The sequence below is a fragment of the Bos javanicus genome, chromosome 4 (assembly GCF_032452875.1).
Source record: "Bos javanicus breed banteng chromosome 4, ARS-OSU_banteng_1.0, whole genome shotgun sequence".
Taxonomy (NCBI): Eukaryota; Metazoa; Chordata; class Mammalia; order Artiodactyla; family Bovidae; genus Bos; species Bos javanicus.
The window spans coordinates 89,738,784-89,760,633 of NC_083871.1; the positions used below are offsets into that span (position 1 = coordinate 89,738,784).

Below are 21,850 nucleotides of genomic sequence, written 5' to 3' on the forward strand. Positions count from 1 at the left end.
CCTCAGCCTTTTCTAAATCCAGCTTGAACATCGGAAAGTTCTTCGTTCATGTACTTACTGTTAAAGCGTAGCTTGAAGGATTTTGAGCATTACTTTGACAGCATGTGAAATGAGTGCAATTGTGCAGTAGTTTGAACATTGGTGGCATTGCCCCTTTTTGGGATTGGAATGAAAATTGATCTAGTCTACTGGTTTCTATTGTTTTCCTCTATTTCTTTGCATTGTTCACTTAAGAAGGCTTTCTTATTTCTCCTGGCTAGTCTTTGGAACTCTGCATTCAGATAGGTATATCTTTCCTTTTCCTTTCACTTCTCTTCTTTTCTCAGCTATTTGTAAGGTCTGCTCAGACAATCATTTTGCCTTTTTTGCATTTCTTTTTCTCAGGAATGGTTTTGGTCACCACCTCCTGTACAATGTTACAAACTTCTGTCCATATTTCTTCAGGCACTCTATCAGGTCTAATCCCTTGAATCTATTTGTCACTTTCACTGTTTAATCATAAGGGATTTGATTTAGGTCATACCTGAATGGCCTACTTTCTTCAATTTAAGTCTGAATTTTGCAATAAGGAGTTCACGATCTGAGCCACAGTTAGCTCCCGGTCTTGCTTTCGCTGACTATACAGAGCTTCTCCGTCTTCAGCTGCAAAGAATATATTCAATCTGATTTCAGTATTAACCATCTGGTGATGTCCACGTGTAGAGTCATCTCTCGTGTACTGGAAGAGGGTGTTTGCTATGACCAGTGCATTGTCTTGGCCAAACTCTTGTTAGCCTTTGCCCCGCTTCATTTTGTACTCCAAAGCCAAACTCGCCTGTTATTCCATGTATGTCTTGACTTCCTACTCTGAGAAGAGAGATAATTTTACTTCTTCTTTTACAAATTAGATGTCTTTTCTTTTCTTCTTATTTGATTACTCTGGCTAGAAGTTCTAGTACAAGGCTGAATAGCAGTGGTGAAAGCAAGCATCCTTTTCACATTCCTGCCTTATGAGGAAAGCTTTCAGTCTTTCACTTATTGAGTATATTAGCTATAGGTTTTTCATAATTGACTTTTATTATGTTACGATGTTCCCTTCGATTTTTCTGAGTGTTCTGACTACAAAAGTATGTAGAATTTTTCAAATACCTTTCCTGCATCAATTAAGATAATTATTTGTGTTTTTTACTCCTTTGTTCTATTATTAATGTGATGTATTTTGTTGGTGTTCAGTAGCTAAATTTGTCCAATTCTGAGACCCCATGGACTACAGCACTCAGGCTTCTCTGTCCTCCACTATGTCCTGGGGTTTGCCCAAATTCATATCCATCTAGTCAGTGATGCTATTACAATGTAATATAATGTAGTATAATGATTTTCTTACGTTGAACCAAACATAATTTCTGGGATAAATCCCTTTGGTCATGGTGTTTACTCTCCTTTTAATATGCTGCTGGGTTTGATTTGGTATCATCTTGTTGGGGATTTTAGCAGGCATTTATTTTATAATAATTATAGAAAATATTATAGACATACTCATATAGACTTTAGCTCATATTATTTTTTAGTTAGTAAGGATTATTTTTAAGTAAGAAAAAATGTACCTATCTTTAAGACAGTCTATTGAATACTGAAAATTAAACTTAAGTGAGAGGAAATATTGTCCCTTTTTCTGTCAATGATAAGTTACACTAATCTCTTTGGAGTGTTCAATTTTAAGGATGTTGCTTTTAAAAAAGTATAATTTTTCATACATCTGCAAATCTATAATGAATTTCTAAAAAATGGCTTGTAGGATACATATAGCATGATCAATAATTCTATTTCTAAAGAGATAAAGTAATATAAAAATATTTTACCCCTTCATAGAAAACTTTAGCACAGTCCTTGGCTAAGCTTCCAAAAAATAATATATTGATCTTGCTGATCTCTGAATTCGAATTATCTTGTTCTATAGAGAAACACACACAGAAAAACACTTCAGATACAGAACTTTTATAGACACAAAAAAATTGCTGACAACTAAATTCTAAAACCTATAGTTACTTCAAAATAAAATCATGAAGAAGAGTAATTAAAATGCTTATAATTCACTTTTAGTTTACTCTATCACCTTAAGAACTGCCAAAATAATGTACAGAATGCTACTAGGCATTAAAACCAAAATTATAACAGTTTCAACTATAATATGCTTTACAAATTTCTGTAAATACCACATTAACATCACATAATGATCACTTTCAATTTACTTTCCCATGGTTACCATCAAAAGAACTGAAGAAGATACTGAATAAGAACTAAATAAAAATAATTCAATTTTTATACTGTATAACATCACTCTCCAAATACTTTTATTTTTACTGAACTTCTGGTAATATATAATTATTAGAACTTTAAGTTTTAACCTAAACAAGTGAGTTCTCTGTAGCACCCATACATTGAAGAGTAAAAGAGCAGTGTGTGTGTAAAAACTGAGCTTTTTGTGATTTTGACAATAAGAATTATTTGGAAAAGAAGAAACAGATATGCTACGAAGAATCTCATTTGGAAATTCTTGGCTTTGGGGAAGACTCTCCATAATCTTTGTTCTCCAGAGGTCACCTCCTAGAATCACTGAAGCAAGGACAAATGCTAAGATTCAATTACTGTAACATCTGAGAGAGGTCTCATTAATATCAGCTTTCAAACATTCAATTACTCCAACTGCTCTCATCTCAGACTTTCATGTATCTATGAAGTACATGAAACATCTTTCCAAAACTTGCAGTGTAACTTGTAACTCTTGAATCTGCTACTTTATCACCAGCAATGAAAAAACTATCACACATCTGCCTATAACCTCCTTTCACTTACTTCTGTCATCCAATTCCTCAAAATAAGTAGATACATAAATTGAAACACTAATGTTCTCAAAAATAAAAATACAATGGCTTCTAATCAAGATATAACTTACTTCTTTAGTATAGTAAATGCCCTGTCAGATGTCTATTTCTGGCCATGACAAAGTAATGGGAACTGGATTTGTTCTGTCCTTAAAGAAACGAGAAAACTAACAAAAACAACAACTATATATATAAACAACAGTTTGCAGACGCTGGACAACAGGAAGTGCAGGAAACTATTCTCTTTGGGAAGGAAAGCAAAGCCAGAGCCCTAGTTTATTTCCTGGAGATTCTAGGCAACAGAAAATGGAGGTAAAATCTAAAGAAAGCCCAGCAGCCTCACTGAATTCAGATTTGAGGACAGCAAAGTGGATAGAATTTGTGCGACATGTTGCTGAAAGGAAGACAGCAGCATAGACAAGTGCTCTGGAGAGGAGTGCCTTGGGGTCTTTGGCTGAGTACTGATCTCCAAAAGCACAGGAGGAAAGAATCCCAGAAAGGAATTAGAACCACTTGAAAGAAAGAGGCAGAATAATTCTGAGACTCACACAGTGCTGTGAACTGCTCTGGCTCCAGAGTGGAATCCTCATACACAAAGCACGTGGTAAACTTGTCAGAAGGGCACTTCCTTGGTTATCAGGGCAAATTAGTCCCGACATAAACGCTGCTCTAGACTCATCCTAACAAAGTTAATCAAATTGATTCCAAGAGAATTTACAGTATTCCAAAATGAAGACAAATAATATTTAAAGAATTACAAATAAATCCAATATTTGATAATATAAAATTCTGAATGTCCAGCATTCAGTTAAAAAAAAGTACCAACAATGTAGAAAGGAAAAATACATAAGAACTGGGGTAGGGAGGAAACAGGGTGGAGAGCTGGGGGGGATCAATAGAAAATAACTCAGAAATAACAGTGATAAAAGCATTGACATAGAAGATTTTGAAACAGTTATTAAAACTGCATGTTCAAAAAAGTAGAAGACAATAGGTGAGGAGAACTGAGAGACATGAAAAAAACTAAACAGGAACTTAAAGAGTTGAAAAATACAGTATTAGAAGCTAACAATACAATGACTGAAGTTAACAGCAGGTTAACAGAAAAGAAACGTTAGTGAAAATAGGAAAACAGAAAAATCAAAATCAATTAAAACAAAAGCTGATTTTAAAAATCAATAAATCTCCAGCCAAAATGATCAGGAAAAAAGTAAGAGAGAGAGACAGAAGTCATGAATTATCAAATCAATGAAATACAACATCACTATAGATCCTACCAACAATAAAAGCATATAAAAAGTATTTCATGAATGACTTTACACTAACATACTGACAACCAAGATGACCTGGATAAATTCCTTTAGAAACACAATCTACCAATGCTTGCTCAAGAAAGAAAGAGATAATTTCAATAGCCCTATGTCAATTAAAGGGACTGAACTTAGAATTAAATCTTTCAAATGAAAAGTCTCCATATACAAGTGGTTTCACCAGTGAATTCTATAAACATTTAAGGAAGAAACAAACAATTCCAGGTAAAGTCTTCCAGAAAATAGGAAAGGAGGGACCATAAACAACTCTTCACTAAGGATAGCATTACCCCAACATCAAAACCAATCAAAATCACTACAGGAAAAGACAGACTCCTACCATATTTTTCATAAATTTAAATGCAAAAATTCTTAACAGAACATTAGCAAATCAAACCTAGGAATATATAAAAGGATAATACATCAGGCACGCCACCACACCCTGCTCTATTTTTCTTCAAACCAAATTTCTGTAAATTATTACCTTGTACAATTATTTGCTGAATTTATTTCTTCCCCTACAATGTAAACTCCATGAATGCAAGAACTTTGTTTTGGTCATTGTTATATTGCTAGCTACATTGCTGTACCTAGAACAGTGTCCGTTATGTATATGGTTTCCAATAGTTTTGGAAATATACTTCAAAGTTTATTTCCCATTCCCTGCTGTAGGCCATTCTTCATTCATTCAACGAATTTCAGACTTCAGAATAGATTTACTTTGGTCTCCAAGTATTCTAAACTCTTACCAAGATTATTTAAGGGTTACTAGGGAGAAGAATTAGCTCACGTAACACCTAGGAAAGAAATAACATGCTGAAAATAGCATTATCTTACAATTTGCTGTTTGGGTCACATTAATGAAACTAGAAAATAAGGAGATGAGTTAGCCATTGTAATATCTGGGTAGGACATTAAAGGAATCTGAAGCAAAAAAGAAGCAATGGGGGAGTGGGGAGTGGACAGACTTTGAAGAAAAAGATTGAGAGAGGAAAATAATAACTTTTCAATCCATATATTTGATGCTAGAGTAAAAGAATAAATTTTCACTCCATAGATGTTCATACTAAAAATGATTTTTGTGGGTATATGTGTGCTGTTAATGCTGCTAAGTCACTTCAGTCGTGTCTGACTCTGTGCGACCCCACAGACGGCAGCCCACCAGGCTCCCCCGTCCCTGAGATTCTCCAGGCAAGAACACTGGAGTGGGTTGCCATTTCCTTCTCCAATGCATGAAAGTGAAAAGTGAAAATGAAGTCGCTCAGTCATGTCCAACTCTTAGCGACCCCATGGACTGCAGCCTACCAGGCTCCTCCATCCATAGGATTTTCCAGGCAAGAGTACTGGAGTGGGGTGCCATTGCCTTCTCCAGGGTACATGTGTATGTATACATAATGTTACCCATTTCTAGATTATAAGCAAAAAGTTAAGCAGAAATGGTCTTGTCATTTACCTTGAAGTCCAATCTTTAAAACAGCTCTTCTATTTTCACCACAAATTAAAGAAGAGATAAGTGAGAGTTTTCCCTGAAGTGAAAGAAAAGCAGTTACACGTAAATCCAAGAGACTGTAATAACATAATTAAAATTAGAATAAGTTTTTAAGGCTACTTTATTCATCATTACAAAATACTGGAAAGAATGCAAGTACTGCTACACTGGGGAATGTTATAAACAGACTATGGTGGAATTCCAGCAATCAATAAAATGTAATACTATTGATAAACGTAACAACTTGAAGAACTGCAAGGAGTGAAAAGAAGCCACAATCAAAAGGCTACATACTGATACGTGTAACATATAATATTGATACTTTAAAAGAAAGAAGCTACATACAGTTCAGTTCAGTTGCTCAGTCATGTCCGACTGAGGACTCTACTCAGTTGTGTGTGACTCTACACACTGTAAGATTCAATTTACATGGCATTCTTGAAAGGCAAAAAATACTATATAACCTGAGAAAACTGGTCAAAAGTGGTCGCCATGGATTGAAATTAAGGTAGCAGCTGACTATAAAATTTGGGGGGAGTGAAAGCCTGTTCTACAGCTTGATTATGGTTGCAGTTACACATTTTTATACATCTGTCAAAACTCACAGACCTATATATACTAAAAACCAGTGAATTTCATAGCAAAATGCATTTAATAAAATTCAAGAAATGTTGAGATACCTGCAGACATGTGCAGGTTAGAAAAAGGAATGTAAGAATTCAAACTGACGTTTCATTTATATCTAAAAGGGTTTATCTTAATAACACCAATAAAAATGCTAGAATTTTAAAAATATTTCACTTAAATTCTTCTATATCAAACACCCAAAATAAGAATGATGAAGTTAGGTACAGCACAGTAATAATATTAATGATCCATCAGAAAGAAAATTAATCAAATCATTTTATTAATAAACACAAGTATGCAAGAAGATGGGGAAACACTGGAAACAGTGGCAGATTTAATTTTCGGGGGCTCCAAAATCACTGTAGATGGTGATTGCAGCCATGAAATTAAAAGATGCTTACTCCTTGGAAGAAAAGTTATGACCAACCTAGATAGCATATTCAAAAGCAGAGACATTATTTTGCCAACAAAGGTCTGTAATCAAGGCTATAGTTTTCCCAGTGGTCATGTATGGATGTGAGAGTTGGACTGTGAAGAAAGCTGAACGCCAAAGAACTGATGCTTTTGAACTGTGGTGTTGGAGAAGACTCTTGAGAGTCCCTTGGACAGCAAGGAGATCCAACCAGCCCATTCTAAAGGAATCAGTCCTGGGTGTTCTTTGGAAGGAATGATGCTAAAGCTGAAACTCCAATACTTTGGCCACCTCATGTGAAGAGTTGACTCATTAGAAAAGACTCTGATGCTGGGAGGGATTGGGGGCAGGACGACAGAGGATGAGATGGCTGGATGGCATCACTGACTCGATGGACATGAGTTTGGGTGAACTCCGGGAGTTGGTGATGGACAGGGAGGCCTGGCTTCATGGGGTTGCAAAGAGTAGGACACAACTGAGCGACTGAACTGAACTGATGCAAGAAGCATCATCCTAATCAAAAATGTGAAGTGAGTTTGCAAATAATAAAAAACATTTGAAAAACAAAAAAACAAACAAAAAAACCCACAACATTTGATTAGGAATTTAAATACAATGAAGTAGAGAAGACCAGCTGTAATACATAGAACTTTATTTCATATGACAGAAAATATCAGGAAAATGGAAAACAAAAAAAAATGAAAGATAACAAATGTCTACATGAAGAATATTGATTACAGGGTAAAACTGAAAAGTGACATCATTTCTCTTTTACTATATGACACATTTTGTCAGTAAGCCCTTTACCTGCTTCCCATCATTCTTAACTTTGACCCAAAATTAAATACACAACAACTAAAATTTAAAAATTCACTGAATATGCATAAAAAATATTGGCTATAACCCCCCAAAAAGTTCAGCAACTTAAAAGACAAAATCAATAGAAATTCCACAATCTGAAATCCTCAGCAAAAACACAAAACAAAATAGTACTGAAGAAAGACAAACAGTACCTGACAGACCAGAAGGACAATATCAAAGAACCCAACATGCAACCATACATGTAAGTGACATCCAGAAAAAGAAGAGTAATAATACGCAAGAAAAAAAAAAAATCCAAGAAACATTACTCAATAATTTCCCTAATTTGAGAAAAACTATTGACCTCTGCATCCAAGAAGTTCAGTTGCTCACATCAGGATAAGTTCAAATAAAAACCACTCCAAGGCACTTGACAATCCAACTTCAGAAAACAAACAGTAACTATTCTGAGTTGTGTCAGTTCTTACCTGGATATATTTCTTGTCATAATCACTACCAGGCTGTAGGGATCTGATATCCACTTTGTGTAATTTATTTAGCAGATCAACTTCAGGCACTCCATTGACTTCTTTTATTAATTCAAGTGGCATATCAGATCTGCTTCATAGTGTGATGGAAAGCAAATTCAGTTAGGGAAGTTGATAACTTACTGCTGAAAACACAAAAACCAGTATTTTATCCAAAATGTAGTAAATAATTTGCTTTAAGCGTCTTTGATTTGCTTTTCCTTTTTAGTTAGTCATCACTGTTGGGGGAGAAGAAGGATGGGTGAATTATTCTGTAATTTTATTAGATGATCAATACACACATCCTCCTAAAGCATTCAAACTTAACCATTTTCTATTAGTCTTGTATTTTAAGAACTACTTGTATAATTCAGCTTTAGGATCTGTGAAAAGGGCACTAACAACCGCCTTTACCACTGTGCTTTAAAATGTACAAACTATTGAGGAAGCGAAAGGAGGCTGAAAAGTTTTGCGCTTGTTTTTAAATCCCTTTGGCAGTTGTAACATTGTGTAAGTAAACTGTGCCCCAAAAGTTTATGACTCCAAAATATATGTTGCCTCCTCCCTCCAGCCCCTATGCAGTCGAAAGAAACCACTGAACTGCTGTTAACTTGCGCATCTTCAGATTCTTTTTTTTCCCCAAACTTATTGCCTGGGACACGCACTAGTATTGATATTTAGTTTTAGTGTGTGCGCACCAAGCTTCTTCAAGCCAGATGACCGTCTGAGGGCAGAGACATGGATTAACTGAAGTCAGCTGCTCACAAAACGCTAAAATACTCGACACAAGTAAGCTCACGAGAAAGACAAATATGAAGATTTTCCCTGCAATAACTCCTCCAAATGTTGATCTAAACTAAACCAGGCTCTTCATAATACCGGTTCAGGTCCCGACTCACCTCGTAACCACGTCAAGATCTCCAAACTTACTTGGAAATTGACTGACCCGCTCTCTTAAAAGAAAAACTAGGAAGCGTTCGGGCGGGCGCGCTCGTGACGTCACACGCACGGCAGCAACCCAGTCCCACGCATGCGTACACGACCGCTAGGGCATACGAGGGGCTGGTTCTCGGGCCTTTGGAGGACGAACTGTGAGATGGTGTCTAGGCCTAAAATGCGCTGAAAGTTTCCCGGAATACCTAGAGAGGATCCAGCGCGTGGCAGGGAGGGTGGCGGCTGTACTACTCCCGCGCCCCGAATTCCCGCGGATCCACTTCGGGCGGCTCCCGCCAATTTCGAGCAGTCTCTCCAGCGGGTGGCAGAGGGAGGAGAGGCGGTGCTACGCATTTCCTAAATCCAATAACCAATGAAGAGCCTTTCGCAGACCTAGGCGGGTTTGGTAGATTTGGAAGCTCCTGGGGACAGGGCCCTTATTTTATTTTTTTTATTTTTTTATTTTTTATAAGGGCCCTTATTTTAGTTCCCAGTTGTCTTCCCCTAAAGGCAAGAGCTCTAACGCAGTTTTTACAGTGAAATAAATCTAGCAAGAAGGAATGCTACTTTTCAGATTGGATTAACCACTTCAATGATTTATAGGACTATGATTTTATGCTATAATTAATGAGCTGTTTAGTTGCTAAGTCTTGTCAGACTCTTTTGCGACCCCATGTGTAGCTGGCCAGGCTCCTCTGTCTGTCGGATTTCCCAGGAAAGAATATTAGAGTGGGTTGCCCGTTTCCTTTGCCAGGGAAATCTTCCCCTCCCGGAGATCAAACCTGCCTCCCCTGCATTGGCATTTGAGTTCTTTACCACTGAGCCACCGTAATTAATGAGATGCTGTTAAATGTGAATCTTCTGCTTATTTTTGATTTTGCCCTCCAATCATTTAAGTGAAACCACCCAGTGCAAAACTAGAATGAAATAAATATTCACATAAATATTTCCAATGCTGTTTGGACTGAAACATCTGCTGTACATATATATTTGCAGGAAGAAATAGCTAACATATTTGAAGAAAAAAAATTTTTTTTTCAGCAGAAAGCACGTGTGTTAGTCCATCTTCCCTTTCTCTCCCATCCCTGTATTCATATTGTGTATTCATATTGTGATAACAATTTGAGCAGCTGGTTATTTGAGGAAAACTATCCAAGGGGTCAATTACACATCTTTTCTCAACCTATTTTCAACTTTTCCTTCTTATTCTCTGTGTTGATCTGAAACAAGTACGACTACCAGATAATTCTCCAACAAGGATGTGTTTATTTGGGATTAGTAGAACGTGGCAACTCAAGGTTTGAAACCACGGGGAAACATGCAAGAAAAGGACTGGAAAGGGAAGAAGAAAGCTGGTATAGAGGGGGAAAGAGAGGTGGGAGAGTTTTAATAAGCAAAGAATTCATGGCTTTTCATTGAGTCTTCTTTTAACCTTATTTTATATTGGAGTATAGTCAATTAATAAACCATGTTGTGATTAGTTTCAGGTGAACAGTGAAGGGACTCAGCCATACGTATATACCTATCTGTTCACCCCCAAACTCCTTTCCTATCCAGGCTTCACATAACATTGAGCAGAGTTCCATGTGCTATACAACACGTCCTTGTTGGTTATCTGTTTGAAATATAGCAGTGTGTCCAGTTCAGTTCAGTTCAGTCACTCAGTCATGTCCGACTCTTTGCGACCCCATGAATCACAGCACTCCAGGCCTCCCTGTCCATCAGCAACTCCCGGAGTTCACTCAAACACATGTCCATTGAGTCAGTGATGCCATCCAGCCATCTCATCCTCTGTCGTCCCCTTCTCCTCCTGCCCCCAATCCCTCCCAGCATCAGAGTCTTTTCCAATGAGTCAACTCTTTGCATGAGGTGGCCAAAGTACTGGAGTTTCAGCTTTAGCATTATTCCTTCCAAAGAACACCCAGGACTGATCTTTAGAATGGACTGGTTGGATCTCCTTGCAGTCCAAGGGACTCTCAAGAGTCTTCTCCAACACCACAGATCAAAAGCATCAATTCTTGGGCACTCAGCCTTCTTCACAGTCCAACTCTCACATCCATACGTGACCACTGGAAAACCATAGCCTTGACTAGATGGACCTGTGTAGGCAATGTAATGTCTCTGCTTTTCAATATGCTATCTAGGTTCAATATGCTATCTAAAAGTTATAACTTTTCTTCCAAGGAGTAAGCGTCTTTTAATTTCATAGCTGCAATCACGATCTGCAGTGATTTTGAAGCCCCCCAAAATAAAGTCTGACACTGTTTCCACTGTTTCCCCATCTATTTCCCATGAAGTGATGCTATGATCTTCATTTTCTGAATGTTGAGCTTTAAGCCAACTTTTTCACTCTCCTCTTTCACTTTCATCAGTGTGTACTTCATCCCAAACTCTCTACCTATCCCTTCCCTCCATCATCCTCCCTGCAACCACAAGTTCATTCTTTAAATCTGTGAGTCTCTGTTTTGTAAGTTCATTTGTATCAAATATCTTTGCCAGGAAAGGGAAGTCTGTCTTCTTCCTGTTGAGGTCAGCAGGGTGTGAGATCTCACTTTTCTAGTCTCCCAACTCTATTTTTTTCCCCAATATCTAACTTAATTAACAATCACCCAAGTTATAGTGTTCTGGAAACATAAAGGTAATTACTATCTTTTTTAACTTATCCAAATGTGAACTTATTGGGAAAAAAAAAAGTTTAAAGAAGATATTTTCATAGGCTTTCTGTTTAGCATAGCCCAAAGCCTTGGTGGTCATCTTATAGTGTCCTTATAAATATATAGGACTGAGACAGGATTTAATATTGGGTCCTACAGGGAAATACATAGGAGCAATTCATTTCTTTGGGAGTGAAACTATCCACTGATCTTATGACTATTGGTTCTCCAAGTTTACTAAAGCCCCAAATTTTAACACCATGATCATAACAGGGGAATTTTTTTTCAACTGTCACATATAAACTTGGTAACACAGAATCTGTATACATGTTCTTAGTTTTAAAAATATACACCATCTAAATTATCTTTTTAGTTAGTCCTTCAAGTTATCCTTTGCCCTAAAATGAGAAAAAAAAAATCTTACTTTCAATTAAAAAAAATGGGGAAAAGTACCAAATTGATCTTTTTGAAAGTGGAGTAAAACATTGTGGGGTTCAAACAGTATAGTTATCAATTTCCTATATACAAAAAATGAGAGAGATGATTAGTCCTTATTGACATATAGATATGTCCACCTATCACTCCCACCAAATCTTAATACAAACATAATTGTTCATCTCCATAAACCCCAAGACAATTTACTCAACAATAAAGTTATATAAATCAGGTATATGTTGGAAAAGTTTAGAACACAAGGACTGTTTTGAAAGGTCAGTTTGACTATGGAGAATAATATGTCATTGTATCTAATGGTAATTCTAATTGTATCTAATCCAACTCTATTTAATTGAGGTTTCTGCTTATTTTATTTTATTTTTTACATTTGCAATTGACATTTATATGTCTCTGCTTTTGAGTATGCTATCTAGGTTGGTCATAACTTTCCTTCCAAGGAGTAAGCGTCTTTTAATTTCATGGCTGCAATCACCATCTGCAGTGATTTTGGAGCCCAAAAAATAAAGTCTGACACTGTTTCCACTGTTTCCCCATCTATTTCCCATGAAGTAATGGGACCAGATTCCATCATCTTCATTTTCTGAATGTTGAGCTTTAAGCCAACTTTTTCACTCTCCTCTTTCACTTTCATCAAGAGGCTTTTTAGTTCCTCTTCACTTTCTGCCATAAGGGTGGTGTCATCTGCATATCTGAGGTTATTGATATTTCTCCCGGCAATCTTGATTCCAGCCTGTGCTTCTTCCATCCCAGTGTTTCTCATGATGTACTCTGCATATAAGTTAAATAAGTAGGGTGACAGTATACAGCCTTGAGGTACTCCTTTTCCTATTTGGAACCAGTCTGTTGTTCCATGTCCATTTCTAACTGTTGCTTCCTGACCTGCATATAGGTTTCTCAAGAGGCAGGTCAGGTGGTCTGGTATTCCCATCTCTTGAAGAATTTTCCACAGTTTATTGTGATCCACACAGTCAAAGGCTTTGGCATAGTCAAAATAAAGCAGAAGTAGACGTTTTTCTGAAACTCTCTTGCTTTTTCCATGATCCAGTGGATGTTGGCAATGTGGTCTCTGCTTCCTCTGCCTTTTCTAAAACCAGCTTGAACATCTGGAAGTTCATGGTTCATGTATTGCTGAAGCCTGGCTTGGAGAATTTTGAGCATTATTTTAGTAGCGTGTGAGATGAGTGCAATTGTGGGGTAGTTTGATCACTCTTTGGGATTGCCTTTCTTTGGGATTGGAATGAAAACTGACCTTTTCCAGTCCTGTGGCCAGTGCTAAGATTTCCAACTTTGCTGGCATATTGAGTGCAGCACTTTCACAGCATCATCTTTCAGGATTTGAAAAAGCTCAACTGGAATTCCATCACCTCCACTAGCTTTGTTCATAGTGATGCTTTCTAAGGCCCACTTGACTTCACATTCCAGGATGTCTGGCTCTAGGTCAGTGATCACACCATCGTGATTATCTTGGTCATGAAGATCTTTTTTTATACAGTTCTTCTGTGTATTCTTGCCACCTCTTCTTAATATCTTCTGCTTCTATTAGGTCCATACCATTTCTGTCCTTTATCGAGCCCATCTTTGCATGAAATGTTCCCTTGGTATCTCTAATTTTCTTGAAGAGATCTCTGGTCTTTCCCATTCTGTTGTTTTCCTCTATTTCTTTGCATTGATTGCAGAGGAAGGCTTTCGTATCTCTTCTTGCTATTCTTTGGAACTCTGCATTCAGATGCTTATATCTTTCCTTTTCTCCTTTGCTTTTCACTTCTCTTCTTTTCACAGCTATTTGTAAGGCCTCCCCAGACAGCCATTTGGCTTTTTTGCATTTCTTTTCCATGGGGATGGTCTTGATCCCTGTCTCCTGTACAATGTTACGAACCTCTGTCCATAGTTCATCAGGCACTCTGTCAATCAGATCTAGGCCCTTAAATCTATTTCTCACTTCCACTGTATAATCATAAGGGATTTGATTTAGGTCATACCTGAATGGTCTAGTGGTTTCCCCTACTTTCTTCAATTTAAGTCTGAATTTGGCAATAAGGAGCTCATGATCTGAGCCACAGTCAGTTCCCGGTCTTGTTTTTGCTGACTGTATAGAGCTTCTCCATCTTTGGCTGCAAAGAATATAATCAATCTGATTTCGGTGTTGACCATCTGGTGATGTCCATGTGTAGAGTCTTCTCTTGTGTTGTTGGAAGAGGTTGTTTTCTATGACCAGTGCGTTCTCTTGGCAAAACTCTATTGGCCTTTGCCCTGCTTCATTCCGTATTCCAAGGCCAAATTTGCCTGTTACTCCAGGTGTTTCTCGACTTCCTACTTTTGCATTCCAGTTCCCTATAATGAAAAGGACATCTTTTTTGGGTGTTAGTTCTAAAGGTCTTGTAGGTCTTCATATTACCATTCAACTTCAGCTTCTTCAGCATTACTGGTTGGGGCATAGACTTGGATTACTGTGATATTGAATGGTTTGCCTTGGAAATGAACAGAGATCATTCTGTCGTTTTTGAGATTGTATCCAAGTACTGCATTTCGGACTCTTTTGTTGACCATGATGGCCACTCCATTTCTTCTAAGAGATGCCTTCCCACAGTAGTAGATATATTAGTCATCTGAGTTAAATTCACCCATTCCAGTCCATCTTAGTTCACTGATTCCTAGAATGTTGACGTTCACTCTTGCCATCTCCTGTTTGACCACTTCCAATTTGCCTTGATTCATGGACCTACCATTACAGGTTCCTATGCAATATTGCTCTTTACAGCATCAGACCTTGCTTCCATCACCAGTCACATCCACAATGGATGTTGTTTTTGTTTTGGCTCCATCCCCTCATTCTTTCTGGAGTTATTTCTCCACTGATCTCCAGTAGCATATTGGGCACATACTTACCTGGGGAGTTCCTCTTTCAGTATCCTATCATTTTACCTTTTCATATTGTTAATGGGGTACTCAAGGCAAGAATACTGAAGTAGTTTGCCATTCCCTTCTCTGGTGGACCACATTCTGTCAGAATGTTCAATTTTAAGAAAATGTTCAATTTTAAGAAAAGTTAAAATGGGATTCTTACTAGTAAAAAATAAATGCTAAAAGTAGAATTTTTCACTAAGGAAAGCATGAATATATGGATTCAGTGCTCTCCTAGTGGTTCAGGTAAAGAATCCACCTGCCATTGTAAGAGATGCAGGAGATATGAGTTTAATCCCTGGGTCTGGAAGATTCCCTGGAGTAGAAAATGACAACACACTCCAGTGTTCTTGTTTGGAGAATCTCATGGACAGAGGAGCCTGGCAGGCTACAGTCCATGGGGTCACAAAGAGTTGGACACAGCTGAGCATGATGGATGGACACTTTTCTCCTAAGTAACTGACCATAAGGAAAGAAGTTAATCTACAAGGTTCTGGCACTTCTTATCTCTCATAAGCATTTTTATACTGCTCTTACCTATTTATTTTTTAATGTTGATATTTTGAGTTGAATTTTCTAGTCACCCAATACTCCAAATTTATTTCCTATGCATGAATTGTGGGGTTGTTACTCATTCCTATTGCAATCAGCTATCTTCCTGCAAGTATTTGGTATCATGTTGCATCCCAAGTGCTTGACAATATCATGTTCTACTTATTCTTTAGTTTTCCTAACAGTAATAACTAGATTACATTGTTTAGAGTTCATTTCTTTGCGATCTAATAGCATTTGTGTCCATTCCTAATAAACATATCAGTATCTATAAAATCTTATTTCTAAAGCATCAACTTTTTATATTGTTATATAGTTTAAAAGATGTTTCAAACATAAATTTATAGCAACTTTATATTTCAAGCATAAATTTAAATAAGGAATGTAATCAGGGTATATTATGAAAACAATAAAGATATATTTAAAACATAATATTGAATATCACAAATTAAGAAAAACATTAGAGTCTATTGAAGAGATTCCACCACAATTCCTGTATTTTAGTAGTATTTTTTAAAAATTACATATAACTTCTAGTTATTGTCACATCAAGTTCAGTGAAAAGCTCTGTCTGAGAGGAATACTGAGGGACAAATCACACACTAAGGAAAAAGTGAATGACTGGAAACAGAATATAACAGCCTGAACGTTTAGTAAACATTACAGGGATACAGATACATGAAGGAAGGGTGAGCAAACCAAGAAGGACCATGATCTTATCAGAAAGAAGAGTGAGACACTCTCCTTTTTGAACTAAGCTGTTATGCCCCTAAGTAACTCATAGACTCTAAGAGGTACAGGGTTGATTGAAACAGGCTGTCTCAACAGAGATAAATTTTAGTTAAGTTACACTAAAGATAAATACTGGGAAAAATCTGCATTTACAATATCAACATAAGTTAATTCAGAATAAGATTCTCTGAGAAAACAGTTAATCGAGGAAAAAAAAAAAAAGCCTCGAGGTGCCAATATGTGAGATGAAACACGTTGCCTAACAAAATGGTTCTTTGTTTCTCTGTAGAGGTGCAGAAGAGAGAGGAATTGAGAGGGAACCAGCAAAAAGCCAGAGGGTGTACATGAGTCCCTGAAGAGATGTCATTTTTTGATGCCTGTGCTGTCCTTCATTAACCCATTAAAATTTTTCTAATTTGGTAAAGTTGTTGATCACATGAAATTAAAAGACGCTTACTCCTTGGGAGAAAAGTTGTGACCAACCTAGACAACATATTAAAAAGCAGAGACATTACTTTGCCAACAAAGGTCCATCTGGTCAAGGTTATAGTTTCTCCAGTAGTCATGTATGGATATGAGAGTTGGACTATAAAGAAAGCTGAGCACCGAAGAATTGATGCTTTTAAACTATGGTGTTGGAGAAGACTCTTGAGAGTCCCTTGGACAGCAAGGAGATCCAACCAGTCCATCCTAAAGGAAATCAGTCCTGAATGTTCAATGGAAAGTCTGATGTTGAAGCTGAAACTCCAACACTTCAGCCACCTGATGTTAAGAGCTGACTCAGTTGAAAAGGTCCTGATGCTGGGAAAGATTGAAGGTGGGAGAAGGGGATGACAGAAGATGAGATGGTTGGATAGCATCACTGACTCAGTGGACATGAGTTTGAGTAAACTCCGGGCATTGGTGATGGACAGGGAGGCCTGGAGTGTTGAAGTCCATGGAGTCACAAAGAGTTGGACATGAGTGAACTGAACTGAACAGCCATCAGACTGTAGCCACTCCCTACAGTGAGCCCTGAGGAAAGGAAGCTCAGGATGTGAAAACAGGATAGTGGCCCCAAAGAGATTAGGTGCACATGAAAGAAATGATTTCAGGAAGCCCAGCTTGCATCTTCCCATACATAGAAAAGCATTAAATTCCTTGAGATATCTGGTTTTCCTTAATTAACATTCGAGAACTAATCTGGGTACTGCTATGAAGGGATTTTACAAATCAATTGATGTTAAGTATGGAGCTTATCTTTTAGCATTAATAGACGCAACGTAGTGACTAAACAACAAAAAATGGAGATAATCTTGGGGCCTGACCCAATTAGGCAGAAAGCAAAGAAGAACTTATGGCAGAAAGCGAAGAAGAACTAAAGGGCCTTTTGATGAAAGTGGAAGAGGAGAGTGAAAAAGTTGGCTTAAAACTCAACATTCAGAAAACGAAGATCATGGCATCTGGTCCCATCACTTCATGGCAAATAGATAGGGAAACAATGGAAACAGTGACAGACTTTATTTTTGGGGGGCTTCAAAATCACTGCAGATGGTGACTGCAACCATGAAATTAAAAGACACTTGCTCCTTGGAAGAAAAGTTATGACCAACTTAGACAGCATATTAAAAAGCAGACGTTACTTTGACAACAAAGTTCCATCTAGTCAAAGTTATGGTTTTTCCAGTAGTCATGTATGTATGTGAGAGTTGGACTATAAAGAAAGCTGAGCATGGAAGAACTGATGCTTTTGAACTGTGGTGTTGAGATTCTTGAGAGTCCCTTGGACTGCAAGGAGATCCAACCAGTCCATTCTAAAGGAAATCAGTCCTGAATATTCATTGGAAGGACTGATGCTGAAGCTGAAACTCCAATACTTTGGCCACCTGATGCGAAGAGTTGACTCATTGGAAAAGACCCTGATGCTGGGAAAGATTGAAGGCGGGAGGAGAAGTGGATGACAGAGGATGAGATGGTTGGCTGGCATCACCGACTCAATGGACATGAGTTTGAGTAACCTCCAGGCATTGGTGATGGACAGGGAGGGCTGGCGTGCTGCAGTACATAGGGTCACAGAGAGTTGGACACGACTGAATGACTGAACTGAACTGAACTGATTGATCCGTAAGGAAGTAAGGGACTCGGTCTGTGTTCAGACTGATACAAGTATAATTAAGGCAGTGCACACTGAAGAGAGAGAAAGAAAAATAAGAATGAAAGAACTGCTGAAAATGAGCAGACATGAAGGATAGATTAGTCAAAGAGGAACTTTGAATTTCTTAACACTGTAGATGTATGGGTTTATGTCTTGAGTTTAGAGTCACTCTTTTCTGAATGTCCTGCAGAGTATACTATGAGGATAGTTCTGGAAAATCCTGCATGTAATAATACTCACATATAGAACTTTTTATAATCTTAGGATTAAAAAAATGTGTTAGACTTCAACATATGTGTTTTTAAAAGACTCTGGTCCAGTTCTGAAAGTTGGAGAGCATGGTATCAGGTAGTAAAGTGTAATCTGATTTTTTTTTTTCTCTTTTTTACCCATCTTTTTTGAGTGATCAAAAATAGGCACACTTTTAAATCCTTCATAATGAATAGTTTAAATAATGGAAAATTGATTAGGAGGTTGCATTTTTTTTTTAGTTCATCATGGTTATTTGGCATAATTGAGAACCATTTGCTTTAGGTTCAAAACATGTTTTTAACACAAAAAGACATTTTTACTTCTGTCAGATCTTTCTTTTATTAGTTTAAATAGCATCTGCATTTATTCATTACATTCATACATTTTTTGAGGAAATGGAAAATTCAATATCATAGAGTCCCCTTGATGAAAATTGAGGATATGTTATTTTTTTTTTCACTTGTACACAATAACAGTGAGAAGTTCTAAATGACAGTCTATCTTTTCTCCCTACAGTGATAGGTTATAGCTACTGTATTAGAAGATGAAATATCATTTGTGTTGGCCCTACTTTTATCTAGTCCTCAGTAGTAAAATTATTAGTCCAAAGCATCTTTCCTATGCTTAGAGTAGAATAGAAATGATTGCCATATAATCATATTTGAAAAACTTCTAGTTTAATTAGGGTATATTCAACCCAGAGTACAGTGTCAAAGTCTGGCACTGTCAAAGTCTGGCATAGTCAAAGGAATAGAACAGATGGAGAAAAACAAATACTTTGCTTTTCCTACTTATTTTCATATTAAGATGGTGTAAATGAGTCCAAAGTCTAGAGGCATATTTGTTTAACAGTTTTGTAACTCTATCAAAAAGAAAGGAATTGGTAAAAAGAAAATTTATTTTTTCCACTTTGTCATTTGTACTGACCATGAAGAATTGTTTATGTACTCCAAGTAATCCACTAATCAATTCTATTCATGTTAAATTTACAATACTAATAATATTAATCCGGATAAATCTCAATTTTCCCTCATATTAAACATTCTTCTTTTCTTTCAATTTTTGCCCATTAGCCTTTATATCAAACCATTCATTCCTCCCTCAGAAAAATTCTCTCCTCTTTGCGACAATTACACATTCAGGAATGAGCATGTGGCCCAAGGACAGATGAAAAGGTATTTGCTGGGGACTTCTGGGAGAAAATTTTTTCCTCTCTCTGTTGTCATAGCAACAGTATGACAAACCAACCTCCCATCTTTCTGATACAAAGTGAGGAAACATGTAGATCAATTACTCCTGTATGCCATTCCATGGCCAAAATGGAAACAAATTTAAGATGAAGCCAGTCTGTGGTAAAGGAGCAGAATGTCAGATTTTTAAAAAATCTGCATTTGATAACTTGAAGCCCTTGTATCAACTAACTCTGAAATTCACATGACTCTGAATTTCAAGTTTTATGAACTTGGTTCAATTTTACATGACTGGCAGTCAAAAGAAGACTTCTTTCAGGCTAGCAACAGGGAATTCATAGGTGTAAGACATCTAACATTGCTAATAATAATCTAACATTTTCATTATCATCCTAGATATCTCCACTCATATTTCTGGAAGATATCGCCAACTTTCAAACAAGAACAGGCTCAAAAGAGAACTCCAGATGTTATGAACTCCAAATTGTTCCTTTTTAATATTCTCTAATTCAATGAATGGCACCACTTTCAAGCAATTAATTACTCAGGCTAAACCACCTTGAGGCTGCTCTTACTTCTTCTAACTTTCTACAACCAATCTGAAAATTCTATTGTCTGTTTTCACATCATATCTACTATTCTGGATCCAGGCACTTGCCATCACCTCCATCAAGTCAATTACATTTCACTGTTTCAAACTAACAGCCTTCTAAAATGGATTACTAACAGTGGAAAATTATGAAAGAGATGGGAATACCAGACCACCTGACCTGCCTCTTGAGAAACCTGTATGCAGCTCAGGAAGCAACAGTTAGAACTGGACATGGAACAACAGACTGGTTCCAAATAGGAAAAGGAGTACATCAAGGCTGTATATTGTCACCCTGCTTATTTAACTTATATGCAGAGTACATCATGAGAAACACTGGATTGGAAGAAGCACAAGCTGGAATCAAGATTGCTGGGAGAAATATCAATAACCTCAGATATGCAGATGACATCACCCTTATGGCAGAAAGTGAAGAGGAACTAAAAAGCCTCTGGATGAAAGTGAAAGAAGAGAGTGAAAAAGTTGGCTTAAAGCTCAACATTCAGAAAACGAAGATCATGGCATCTGGTCCCATCAATTCATGGGAAATAGATGGGGAAACAGTGGAAACAGAGTCAGACTTTATTTTGGGGGGCTCCAAAATCACTGCAGATGCCATGAAATTAAAAGACTCCTTGGAGGGAAAGTTATGACCAACCTAGATAGCATATTCTAAAGCAGAGATTTATCATTTTACATCTAATTCCCCACACCGGACCCAAAGGGATTCTTTAAAAATATATTGAGAAAATGTCACTTCTGCTAGCAATATCTTTCAGTGGTTTTTCACCACACTCAAAAAAAAAAAAAAAAAATCTAGCCTCTCACCACTTCCACTTTTACATTCAAATATTCCCCCCAGTCTCTCTGCTAAAAAGTATTGACCTCTGCTGGTTTGGAAACAGACTAAACACACTGAAATTCTCTTCTCCAAATATTCAAAAAACTTGGCTCTCTTCCTTGAGGTCTCTACTGAAAAGTCATCTTGCTGAAGGGTGATTTCCTAACCATTTGTTCACTAATTCTTTACTATCTTGTATTAGTTCTAAAGCAAATAGGTGACTGTATATTATCAGCCCTAATGACAATATTTGACCACCAGATCTGTTGATAACTGATCATCTGCTCTTAGATTTTTCAGTGATAAGAGGTATAATCCATTTTTGCTTACAACATTTTGACATGAGGTTGTTTTTTGTTTTGTTTTGTTTTCATTTGCAACAAAATAGTTAGTACAAGTGTTTAACTCTCCATGAGCCAAAATCTGAGCTTGGCTATATTATGTAAACCTCACTATTAGAACTACTGCCATCTCCTTTTCATTACCAGTTCCATTACTCTTTCCTTTGTGAAACTTGAGACCACTTATGTCAACAGTAAGGAGAAGGAGAAGATGCTAGATCTTAGAAAGAGAAAGTCACACAGAGAAG

The 21,850-nt window shown here is 37.1% G+C and overlaps 1 protein-coding gene across 11 annotated transcripts in view; it reads right to left on the bottom strand.

Annotated features, from left to right (window-relative positions):
• Positions 1-9,305, bottom strand: part of POT1 (protection of telomeres 1) — a 98,026-nt gene extending 88,721 nt beyond the window's left edge. For 2 of the 11 annotated variants that reach the window (XM_061414593.1, XM_061414588.1), the window contains exons 1-4: positions 8,927-9,136; positions 7,989-8,173; positions 5,625-5,697; positions 1,839-1,930 (exon numbers count right to left, since the gene is read on the bottom strand). In XM_061414593.1, the coding sequence (XP_061270577.1) occupies positions 1,839-1,930; positions 5,625-5,697; positions 7,989-8,111 (288 nt within the window). In that variant the 5' untranslated portion in view covers positions 8,112-8,173; positions 8,927-9,136. Of the gene's footprint in view, positions 1-1,838; positions 1,931-3,409; positions 3,542-5,624; positions 5,698-7,988; positions 8,174-8,926; positions 9,137-9,166 lie in introns of those variants that run through there. The other 9 variants (XM_061414590.1, XM_061414592.1, XM_061414587.1 and 6 more) reach the window with 9 other exon arrangements.
• Between the last annotated feature and the right edge of the window lie 12,545 nt (positions 9,306-21,850).